Source organism: Pan troglodytes, chromosome 4 (genome assembly GCF_028858775.2).
Source record: "Pan troglodytes isolate AG18354 chromosome 4, NHGRI_mPanTro3-v2.0_pri, whole genome shotgun sequence".
NCBI lineage: Eukaryota > Metazoa > Chordata > Mammalia > Primates > Hominidae > Pan > Pan troglodytes.
The window spans coordinates 49,299,550-49,312,576 of record NC_072402.2 but is presented as its reverse complement, the minus strand read 5'-3'; the positions used below and the strand labels follow the sequence as shown (position 1 = coordinate 49,312,576).

At 33.3% G+C, this 13,027-nt stretch overlaps 1 protein-coding gene across 4 annotated transcripts in view; it reads right to left on the bottom strand.

The window, feature by feature from the left end:
* The window catches only part of ADAMTS6 (ADAM metallopeptidase with thrombospondin type 1 motif 6), a 339,082-nt gene that overhangs the window by 178,593 nt on the left and 147,462 nt on the right, over positions 1-13,027 (bottom strand). For all 4 annotated transcript variants that reach the window (XR_010157222.1, XM_526907.7, XM_063811175.1 and 1 more), the window contains 2 exons: positions 6,019-6,062; positions 1,389-1,494 (listed from right to left, as the gene is read on the bottom strand). Coding sequence is in view for 3 of the 4 variants with exons in the window: in XM_526907.7 (XP_526907.2) it covers positions 1,389-1,494; positions 6,019-6,062 (150 nt within the window). In the remaining variant the exon portion in view is untranslated. The remainder of the gene's footprint in view (positions 1-1,388; positions 1,495-6,018; positions 6,063-13,027) is intronic.

The window sequence follows — 13,027 nt, the reverse complement described above, 5'->3', positions numbered from 1 at the left end:
GATAAACTGCTTGGTTAAGGGGGCCTTTTCCTTTTATTCACCTGATGTTTATTACAATGGAAAGTAGAATACCAATATTTTTAAGTCTTCATTAAGAGTGTAATACTGACTTTTCCTGTGTCTGAATCAAGCCGGGTTTGAAACTTGCTGTTTATTTAAATTTACACCTAAATCATATCAACTTGATAAAATTTGATTGCAATTTTGAAATAATGCAGCCGACTGACCCAATTTTACTCTCCACTTCAACAACAACAAAAAAGCTGAACTACAGATTTACCTCAGGAATTACCTCTGAGGTAAGTATATAAAAAACATTGATTTTTATTTGTTCTTTTTCCCCTATCTATGACACCACCAAAAAAGCAGAATATAAAACTTAAATTCTACAAATGTCAGGAGTTCTTGCAAGTAAGCTGGTTGTTTTAGCTAAAAACGCTTGACTAACATTTTAAAGTTTTCTCTCATTTTTTGTTAGCAGATATAATTAGTCATTTGCTAAATGTCAACTGTTTCTGTTTTAGAAGAGCTTTCCTGCTAAAAAAAAATCCTGTTAGTAAATTGGAAGCTCGTTTGTTTAGTTTTTACCTTTATAAAAGCATCAGAATCAGCTTAGAAATTGACTAATTGAGGCAAGCCATCTTTCAGTCAAATTTCAACACAAATGTTGAAATTTTTAAAAAAAGTATTATCAAGCTTCTCTTCCTCCACATGAATAGGCTTTCATATTACTACTGCCTGTTGTTTAAAATTTTTTAAATGGTATTTTTTGCATGGGTGTGGGGCAGGGTACATAAGATAGTTTTTCCTTTGGCACAGGTTCACTTAAAACAAACATTAAAACCTTCAGGTCCTCCTAGAAAGAAAGGAGGATGGTATCGTGTACTTCTTGCAGTTTTTTTTTTTTTTTTTTTTTTTATCAATGACATACAAATGCACCTGAAAATACAAGTTACATAGCAATGTCTGCACAAACTTTATGCCTGGAAAAGGGATGCTGACAGCTGTATGAAGAGTGAAAACTAAAAATACATTTTATGGTAGTGATGTCTATGATTTTAAAATATATATGCATTGTCACTTGAGGAAAAGAAAGATCATTTAAATAACTGGACTTTATAAGGAAACAGGTATTGAGGAGACTGAACAAAAACTTAAATGTGGTGCATTCACCACTGACGATACTACTCTTTGAATAACAAAGATTATCTAACAAGTCTCCAGTTCTTCAGATGATTTATCCCAATACCCACAATAATAACATCATCTATTGGAATCAGACAAAAAGGTAGTAAAATAAGGTTCAGCACAGCCTTTCCATACAGTAGTTACAAGTTGCTCAAGAGCGGAGTTCTAAAATTTATTTTGATTTTCTTAAACTCACTCACTTGTGACCAATCTCATGTGCAATGGTAAAAGCTGAACCCAGGCCAATGTCTTCATTAATGCTGCAGCTCCTTTCAGGCTCACACATTCCAGCCACAGAGGCCAAGCCTGAATAAACAGAAAGAGACACAAAGGGTCAAGCCAAGGTGTTTCAGTCTTTAAAAGCCTATACTTATAAATGCCTGGATTCTTTTTAATAACCTCCATGCACAGAAGGAGCCGTTGGCAAAAGGTTAACTTTCTAGTCATTTGCAAAATCACTGGGGGGAATTTCACTTTGCCGGCTAGACATTAATATTTTTTGAACTGCAGTCAGTGCTGGAAAATGTCTAGACTAGGGGTTAGATTTATAAATTTTACTTCTGGTAACTTGGGACCACCTAGTAACTTGAGCCAGAAGAGGGAATTCAAGAAAGCATTTCTATTTTAACATTCTTCAGGCTGTAGAAAGCAAAATATATCCACATTATTTTTCTAAAGAGATCTGTTTAAGTTTAGTGGGTTCATAAAAATACACAAGCAACTTTCTAGTTACCAAAAAAAGGGGGAATCCCAAATTATTTTTTAAGTGATATTTTTATTAAAAAATAAAATGAATGATTCAAAAGATGGAAAGGAGAGCTGTTAAAGATGGGAGGTTTTTGCATTTTTTTAATCTCAAATTAATCCTGACAGTGATGCAACAATTTCTTTTAGTATTTTAATAGGAGGAAAGTCATTCACACATTCAGTGTCGTTTTTCCTCTCTCCTATCCCTTACTTCAATGCATTAGAGTTTTACTAATAAAGCAAATACTATGGTGTTAATTCGCTGATTCCAGTGAAATGTTATGTTACTCAAGGTATTCTCCCCTTGGGGATTTTAGTATGTAAAAGTTTTAATATTTACTTTCAAATGAATATCATGCTGTGTGAAATACTACAGAACTTTAAAACAGTGCTTAAAAAAAGAATTTTTGTGCAAAAGCAAAAATGTCATCTCTTATAAGGAAACAGATGCCAAATCATACTTCATGCACACAGAAACAAAAAGTTATTTAGAAGAAGTTGAAGGGGAAGTAGGAAAAACATTTTTTATGGTCAGTAGTCTACTATCATCACCCAAACATTAATAATTACTTTCCCACCAAAAGTGATTTCGATTCAATTCAATGAATATTTATTGAATACAATAAGCAATGTTCTGTGCTAGGTATAATTTCCCAGCTGTACTAATTAGAAACAATAAATGGTATTCAATCCATATTTTTACTGACAAGAAAGCTCTAGAAGTTGTGTTTCTCTGTATTTTCTAATATGAGTATCAACAGCTACATTGGAACAGAGATGAGATTAATGCTGGATTTGCTAATAGATCATTTGCTTTTCCTACTGTTTTCTGCGAGACAGGCAAGAGTTGGGGAGGGAGTTGATTTCTGCCTCACAGAGTTATAAATACTGGTGATACCCCTGGGCTGCCCTTCCATTCATTAGAGGTATTGGGACCTGAAAAAGAGAATGTAAAAAGTGGAGCAGGATAACTTATTTTTTTGTTTCAGTTAATTTTTGGTTAATATTTAATATTTGTTTAAATATTTAAAATATTTTAATGAATGTCATTTCCAATCTCCACTGAGAGAAAGAGACAGACACACACAGTGAATTTTACTTTTATTTTGAGAAAAATAAAATGAGAAGTAGAATAGGAAAATACCTGAAATCTTTTTTTAAAAATTGCATTATATTATCTGGCTTTAAGTTATTTGGTTCAATGTGGCCTATTATATGGGAAGAACAAAGCCACTCTGAATACTGTTTCTGTTTTGACCTTTATGAAATGTATGTTTTTTCAAAAGAAAAGCAGAATTACTAAGAATAATTATTGTTAAATTAATGTTTCTTACATTTCCCAAAATCTATTATTCCATGGGTTAGCTTTTGGGTTTTGTTGTTGTTGTGTCGTTTTTTGGTATGTGCCATGTGGCTGTATTTTCAATTGAGAATTCTCAATGACTCCTCAAGGTGTATTTACAAGCACAGATTTACTTCTGCCATCTTATATAAAATTATTATCTCTGCTAGAACAACAACTTCAGAAAGAATATACTTGGAAAATTCCTACTTATTGAAATATAAAGCTAAATCTTAACTAAAATGAAAGTATTTTAAATGCTAATGTATTTTCACAACCCCCCACAATTTTCTGTATACCTATAAAATTGAGACTGTCAAAATTCTTATGTGCGATTGTGTTAATGGCGATTTGATAACTATTTCGGTCATTTAGGTTTCCTCAGCTTGATGGCCACAGTTTGCACCCTTAAGCCTACTTAGCCATGTTACAATTGGTCATCAGAATTATTAAGCAAAAGACTATGGAAAAATCAGTATAAAAACCAATATGAAAGTGACTAGAATACAACTTAAAAAGTAATCTGCTCAATTCTGTACTGATAATATATTTTCCATAGATGAAGTTAAAACATGTGTGTGTGTATATACATATATATGCAGCTCATTCAGTTTTCACAAGAAGTAGTATAAAAACAATATACAAGTTTATAATTTGAAAAATAACTTATATTGAGCTTGAAAGTGCATTCACACATATCTATTAATGTACTGATTCTATAAATTAATAAACTATCAAAGTTAGAACACATTATTTTGAGAAAAATAAAATGAGAAGTAGCATAGGAAAACACCTCAAATCTTTGCCAATAATGACAATCAAAATACTAGGCAGTACTCAAAATACTTTATTTCTCAAAATACTTTATTTATCAAAATAAAAGTAAAATTCACTGTGTGTGTGTCTTACTAATGTCATTAGGTTGGTGCAAAGTAATTTGCACCAATCTAATACAATGAACAGCATATGTAAATAACCTACCTTCAAAAAGCAGAATATATATATAGGGAGAGACAGTGAGGGTATATATATATATAGAGAGAGAGAGAGAGAGAGAGAGTGTGTATATGTGCAAATGTGTATATGTGTGTATATACACATTTCTTCAAATATAGATACACTAGAAAAATACTAGCTTTGGCTAATATGTGCACCTGATTTGAGGTCTAGTGTCTATTATATCTAAAATTGACTGAACACTTAATAAATACTTAGAGAATCTGTGAACAGTAAATATGGGGGGTAAGTTTAAAAGAATAGGCAATTTCTACATTAAATAATACCAGTTCATTTTTATAAACCTCTTTACTAAATACATCTACATTTTTTTCCTTAAACGATTTTAACCATGTCCATGTAGCATAAGGGCAGATATTACTCCTACATCATAGATAACAAAATTGAGGAACAAAGAGCTTAAATACACTGTAAAAGTTAATGTACTGAAACTGTCAAAGCCAGTTGTTAGTTCCCAGTTCAGAGTCCCCTCTGTTGGATTATGTTGGTCTTATTAGCTTAAAACACTACAAAGTAAATCTTCTTGATGTGAGCTCGCTCAGCAAAGAGAGCTCTGTCTCCATTATGCTTTTTAACTAGCAAGCTTCTCCATAGTTAATACTCAGCATTGGCTATTTGAGATTTCTTCTTCAGCCATAAATCCTAAGGGAAATGGGTAGGAGAAGCCTGGGAAGTCAGGTAACATTATCAAGAGAAATTTTAGTTTCCAAAGAGATATTTCACTGAACTTCCCAGGCAGTTGGATAACACTTTTCCTCCTACATCTACTTTAATTTGATCTTCGCAAAATGCTTGTGAGGTGCATAGGAATCAATTTCATAACTATTGTTTTACAGATAAGAAAATTGAGACTTGTCATAGAGAAACTAGAGAATTCATCTTCAGTTGTTTACCTTCTGAGTCTGTAAAAAGTCTCTATGACCTTAAAAATTTGAGAAAAAAAGCTTCTGTCCTTTAAAATAACTTTAGTTGCTTAATAATTTAGACTACTGGAGAGCTACCTTTTTTGCCCATTTGTATTTGCAGTTAACTATGAAATTATGCTCTGTAACAATGTGTAATTTTTAAAATTCTAGAATACTATAAAAATGCTTTTAAAAAGACAAATGACCCTTAGGGAGCACAAGAAAGATAATCCTGTCCTCTCTTTTCACCTGTGGCTATAATATTTTATAAGATTATTTTTTGTTGTTGTTGTTTGGGTAGTATAAAATTTCCAATACTATCTTAATTTATGGGGCTATACTTTTTCCACAAAATTGTACCAAAAGAAGTATTGTTCTTGGTGCCTCCTCATTAAGTATCCTTAGTTGTGTTTTTTTTTTCCTTTCCTTTTCTAGCCTGAAATTTCAAGATGTTGACTGCTTTCATTTACTCTCACAATCTTGGTATTTCTAGAAAATACATTACAGAGATGGATTATATGAACATGAGTGATAACCTCGATTTATAATTCTTTAATGAATTTGAATCATATTCTAAGTTAATTTTAATAATCATTCCAGTTGTCAAAAAAGCCAGTGAAATTTATATAATATTTATGATGGTAATAAATATTTGTTTCCTAGTAAATGACATATCCACAAAGGCTGGGTGTAACAGGTTTTAGGATTTCAGATGTACAGAAAGGAAAATGACCAAATTAATAATAAAGATTAAAGTCATTGGTCCAAAAAGACAATCAGAACCATTCTACCTTTATTAAAAAAAAAAAAAAAACTTACCCAGTGTTCCACAGGGCTTATTTTTATAAGTGCAGATATCATATCTATGGAGAAAACAGAGATGAAATTTGTAATATGATCAGATTTGTAACATATTTTTCTATATTCATCATACTTCTCTCCTGAAGTTGTCAGACCACAATTAATGCAATTATGAGCAATCAACTGGAGTGTCGGCATTTTCAGCACTCTACAGTGCTGAGGGACACCACAGGCAGCACTACACTCACAGCCTCTGGCTGCAAGCCAATAGAACACCTGCCAGTAAGAAAGAAAGGTTAAAGTGGATTTTTGTAATCGCAAGTTCCATAAAACTATCTGCCATACTGTTTTGAAGCTAGAGTACCTTGTCTGCAGACTGTTAATACTTCTGCAAAACGCAAAGAGGTGGCTTCTTATTTCCAATCTCCTTTGAACCTGTGGGAATAGGTTTTGTTACAGACACAGACTGCATTTTATACTTCTGAGCTATAGGCACTATTTGGAGTTGCTTTAACTCTAGCACAGGTTCTTGTTAAAGAAAAAAAGATATTGTAATACAACAATGGGAATAAAATTGATATTACATATTTCTCCTAGTTGTACACCAGCAAATTAGCATGGCTAAAATACAAATATTTTTAAGTGATTTTACAACAGGCTAAATGAATCTCTCAATAGAAAGCTTCCCTAATGTTGATCAGATTTATTCTATACCATGCTGCATTATAACTCAATACAAAATATTGAGTCCATAATGTTGCATATTTTAAAAATATTACATTTCGAATCCTGTCAATATTGATATAAACATTTATTTTAAGCATTTTCAGTATATCCTTGTAAACATTTTTAAAACCAAAAGTATTTAAAGTTTCTAAAGTGAGAGTAAAAAATAAATGTAAAAGGCTAAAAATTTTTATTTGCCTCTGTTTTATGCTAGAAGCGAAAAGATTTCAGTTAAAAAGTAAAGCTTCACAAACTACAGGGAAATTCAAGTTGTAAGAGTTCTCTTTTATTGTATATAAATAACGATTAGTCAATATTAGTAGGGGAGAGGCTTAGCAAATAATCTCATTCTTACTTATCAATCACCAGACTAAATTGTATATTATAACCAGCCATATCACTGGGTTGTTGAACTCATTAAAATTTCTGGAGATACCCTCTGTCTATCTTTAGAATTTCAAACTCTTCATCCTGCTCATTTTACATTTGAGGAAAGGGATTTTCTTTTCCTCTTGCATAAACTTCTCTTCTGACCATTCACATATTCATCCTCTCTATTTCTTCTTTTGTAATTGGTAAGCCATGGGACTGCAATGCTTGGAACACCCTCAAATGTAAGATATAGAGAGGGTACCAGTGTACTCATCGAAGCACCATAAAGTATATTCTTGGTGTCACAGTCAATTTATCTTGCAATCATAGTGTGTTATGCCTATTGTTACATAGCCACAACCTTTTCTAGCAGTCTTCAAGAAAACGTAAAGGAAGACTTTTCATGGTAATGCAGATACAGATGTTTCAATAGAATCTATTTCTATATCTCCAAGTTCCACAGTGCCCTTCCTAAAACTGGTCTACCAGTTTGCTGAACATTTATCATATGCCCAGGTATAGTGCCATATACTAGGAATAGAAAGATAAATAAATTACTTTTGGTCTATTTGGGGAAATAAAACACAAGTGATATATTACAGAAAAATGTTGAAAAAAGATTAAATAAAATAAATGTAAAAATAGTTAGAGTTACATTATGCAATCAGTATTTGTTAACTACTATCATGATGATTATTGCCATAACCTACTTAAAAACAAAATATAGAAATACAGACAAAACAGTGAATACCCATAGAAAACTAGGAAACAGATTCATATAGGACATACATCTGAAACAGGTTTTAAAGATTAAGCCAGATTAAAAAAAAAGAAAAGTAAAAGCATTCCAAGCAAAGAATAGAGTATTCAAAGGAACAAAGTCTAGAAAGAGTATGGCATATCTGAAGAACGATGAGAATTTCAGAGAGGCTGAAACATTGAATGCTAAACCAGATTTGTTTTTCTTATAGACAAAACCAACTTAGAAAATAGTTTCTATAGTAGAGAAGGATTTTTCCAAGCCATGAGTGTATATACAGATTGAGTTTATATATAGATATAAATCTGGAAGGATAACAGTGGGTATCTAAGGGAGAGGTGGGAGAGTAGGGAGAATATACATGCATATATACATTTCTGTACAACCAACTTTAATCAGAAACTCTTTCAGCTATGCCTGTCTCTGATGATAAACACAAGAGAAACTTGATAATTAGCCAATGAATGTCTAATGAATGTTAAAAATGTGTTTTTCATTGCATTGAAGGAAAAAATTAGTGGTGCTCCAGATCTGTAGATTGGCCAAAATATTTCAGAAGCACTGCCCCACTTTGCAAGAACCCATACAAAAACCCTACAAGCTTTGCAGGGTGTACACTTAGGTAACACATCTGAGATTTGTCCTGTATGTCCACTCAATGGTTTGGAGTATTAGGGTTCCTGATAACAAATATAAGGGTAATAAATTCTGTCCCCATAATATTTTCATATACATATTGAGGGCACTCTTCATGCAAAGTATTGTCAGAGCACCTAAATAACAGAGTTGGAATGTCATCAAGCTTATAAAATAAGGAATAAGAAATATTTGTGACTTCCTGCTTATTTTACAAATATTTATATTTATAATGGAATTTGATCTAAAACTTCCCTTCATTATAACTGATAACCTTTATCCACCAAATCCTAAGGTTTTGCCTGAACATACTAGCTTAGGTCAGTTTGCAACAATAAAAATTCCAGATTGATAAATGGAAGGCATGACAAGGTAATAAAAAAAAAATTATATGTGGCTATATCTACCATGATACCTACTTCTAATAGATTTATCTTCTTTAGGCCGTTCTTATAATTGCCTTCCCTGAATATGTATCATGGAATAGCAGAAACAGACTGTGGGCAGAAGAAAGACTTCAGTCATGGATTAAAAAGTACACCATCTTATCCATGAATTATATAATATAGAATCAAGTTGTATTTATACTATAAATTGGGAATAATAAATCTGAAACATTAAAGTTTCTATTGAAGGTAAACTTCACTATACTTAATTTCCATTCAAATATAGAATTGATGAATACGAGTATTTTTCCATACTTTGTGTATACTCACTCAATATCATGTTACCTGCACATAACAAAATGTTCAGCAGAAGTGCAAGGTAATCATTTGAGACATTTTTTAAAACTCAAAATTGCTTTTAGTTTATTATTTACATATTTTATAAACTTACTATTATCTCATATTTTACCTTTTTTAATTTCTTTTTTGTGGGATATTTCTTACTCTATTCATTCTCTTATTCCTATTTTCCTTCTTCTTCATGTATAAATTCCTGATTCTTTCCTTTCCCACAAACTATTCTCTGTGCTGTCAGCCCCATATTTCTTACAAATGTAAAAATCTTGAGAAATCATTTAATTCAAGCTCTACTATACTTAAGCCAATGTCTCTTAAAGTAGGCCAAATATGAACCAGCTTATTTCAGTTCCTCGCTATAACTCTCAGTTGTCTCCCATCTTATATTTAAATATCATTTTTAAATTTTATGCCATAATAATAATCTTCACTAACTTCACACCCTCTTTCTTTCTTTTACCTAACTTTCTCATTTTTACTTTGCATCATATTCACTCTACATCCCATCAACTCTTCTCTGCCATACTGTGGGTTTACCTTATTTTCCTCCAGATCCAAGCCACTTCAGGAAAAATTACAAAGAAAAATAATGCAAGGAGTCTTGCTTTATCCCAAATATATAATTGGTATACTTTTAGGACTTTTATTGCAGCAGTACAAATTGAAGAAAGAAGAGATTGAGGAAAAGGAATTCTAATTGCTTACTCTCAACACCCTTTACAAAAATCAGTCACTACTAAATCCTTACCAACCCACAGGTGGCAGAAGCCCCCAAACTTAGGCCTGTGATCCTAACTTCAGACTAGGCTAAGAAGTACACTGGAATGCTAAGAATTAAAAGAAAAGCTGAAATAAAATTGGAAAATGTTCTTTATTCTGAATTTGGATAGAAAAATAGCACCTTATCCCTATGGTACTTTTTTGGTTTTCTTTTCGTGAAAGTGTAATAACGGCTTCAGATGAAAAACAATTAAGAAAGATGGTCATAGGGAATCTACATAAAGCCCAGTACTTTAGGGAAATCAGGGTTCCACTTTTGAGTGAGTAGATGAATGCATATGTTGCCATTCTTTTACCCTAAATTCATAATGACGTTGGACAATTGAGCAAGATCAAAACTAGAGAATTTGGTTGAGACTGTAACGTTGGTATACTTTTTGGGTATGGATACTTTCAACTCTTTAATCTTCTAGTCACTTTTGCCTAGGCATGGCTATCGGAAGAAACTGACCAAAACACATGATTAAGTTGCATTTTAAGATCTCCAAAATATAGCATTACCTTCCACCGCCAGCAGACATGCCCCCAGGGCAGCCAAGCAGCCTTTTGCCTGAATCCCAAGCCTGAGAAGCAGCCCCATGGGCTGCCCCTGAAAGACACACCCTCCCAGCCAGCCAAGCAGCTGTGTGCCTGAGCCCAGAGCCAGGAATATAGCCCCATGGGCCACCTGCAGCAGACACCCACCCAGGCCAGCCAAGAAGTCATGTGACCACATCCCAGGCCTAAGAAACAGCCGTGTGGGCCACCACTGGCAAACACGCCCCAGGCTAACCAAGGAGCTGTGCAGCTGTGTCCTAGGCAAGATAAACAGCCTGCCCCCAGCAGACTTGCCACCAAGCCAGCTGAACATCCTTATGCCTGCATTACAGGCCTGAGAAATAGCCCTGTAGGCCAACCCTGGCAGACACATCCCCATGCCAGCCAAGCAGCTGTGCACTCATGTCCTGGACCTGAGAAATAGCCCTCCAAGCCACTCTTGGCAGGCACACCCCCAGGCTGTCTAAGTAACTGCATGCCTGTGTTTCCAATCAGAGTAATAGCACGATGGCCCTAAACCTAGTGAGTCAGACTGCAAGCTAGCCAACCCACCATGTGCATACATTTCTGACCTGAAAAATAGCCCAGCAAGCCCACCCCGGCAAAGCTATGCCACCATCAAAACAAACTCTCTCAGCCAAGGTCACTGAGAAATTCACAAACATCACTAATGTGAATTACAGCTGAAGAAACTATACACAGACAATACTACTGTGTCTATCTAGAACCAAGGCTAACAGACCCCACCAAACTGACACCCCAAGACCTATTTATATGGATTAATCTTTCCCTATGAAACCTACTCCATAAAATTAGAAGAGGTAGCTTTTCTACCAGTTGCACAGAAATCAATATGGGAACATGTCAATCATAAAAAAAGCAAAAAAAAAAAAAAAAATGTAACCCACAAAGAAAAACAGTAATTCTTCAGTAACAGAAACCAAATCATAAGGAAATATATGAAATGCCAGAAAAAGAATTCAAAAAAATAATCTTAAGGAAAGTGAGATATAATATAGACAATTTGATGAAATCAGAACAATTAACGATTTGAATGAGAAATTCAATAGAGATAAATATGAAATAAAAAATAGAAGAAAAGAGAAATACTAGAATAGAAGAATTAAATGAAGGAAATAAATACAATCAAGAGTTTCAACAACAGACTAGATCAGGCAGAAGAAAGAACTTCCAAACAGAAAGACAAGTATTTTGAAATAACACAGGCAGAAAAAGTAAAGAAAGAAAAAGGAACAAAAAAGAATGAAGAAAGCCTATAGGATTTATGGAACACTAATAAGTTAACAAAAGTTTGTATTATGAGCTTCCAGAAGGAGAAAAGAAGGAAAAAAGTGAGGAAACCATATTTTATGAAATAATAACAGAAGACTTCCAAAGACTTGGGAAAGAGATGGACTTCCAAAGTCTTAGGAGAGAGTCCAGAAAGTTCGAATAACTCTAAATGGATTTACTCCAAACAAGTCCTCTCCAAGGCACATATAGTCAAATTGTCAGAAGTCAAAGCAAAGAATTTTAAAAGCAACGAGAGAAAAGTGTCAAGTCATATATAAACAAATCACCATTAGACTAACAGCTAATTTCTCAGCAGAAACCTTATAGGCCAGGAGAGAATGAGAAGTTGTATTTAAAGCACTGAAAGAAAAAAAAAAATATGCCACCAAAGAATAGTATACCCAGCAAAGCTATCCTTCAGAAATTTAAAAAAATATATTATTTCACAGACAAGCAAAACCTAAGGAACTTTCGTAACACTAGCCTGGCCTTACAAGACATGCTCAGGGAAATCTCATATCTGGAAATCAAAAAATAATAACCATCATCATGAAAACATGTAGAATTATAAAACTCACTGGTCAAGCAAATACACAAAGAATAAAGACAAAGGAATCAAACCTCAGCATTACAGAAAACCACCCAATGGTAAAAGTAAACAATAAGAGAGGAAGGAAGGAGCAAATGATAAACCAAATAACTGGAAAATGATCAATAAAATTACAGGAATAAATTCTTATCTATTAATAGTAACCTTGAATGTAAATGGATTAAATTCCCCATTGAAAAGATATAAACTGGCTAAATAGATTTAAAAAAAAAAAGGACCCAATATAAATTGTCTGCAAGAAACACACTTCACCTGTAAAGAGAAAAAAACAGGTATTCCATGAAAACCGAAACCAAAAGAGAGCAGGTATACCTCTATTTATATCAGATAAAACAAACTTGAAATTAAAAGCTGTAAAAAGAGACAAAGTATTATTTAACAAATAATAAAGGGATCAATTCGGCAAGAGAATATAAAAATTGTAAATATATATACACCCTACACAGGAACACCCAGATACATAGAGCAAATATTATCAGATCTAAAGAGAGAGACAGGCTGCAATAATATGTCACTCTCAGCATTGGACAGATCATCTAGACAGAAAATCAACAAGGAAACATCAGATGT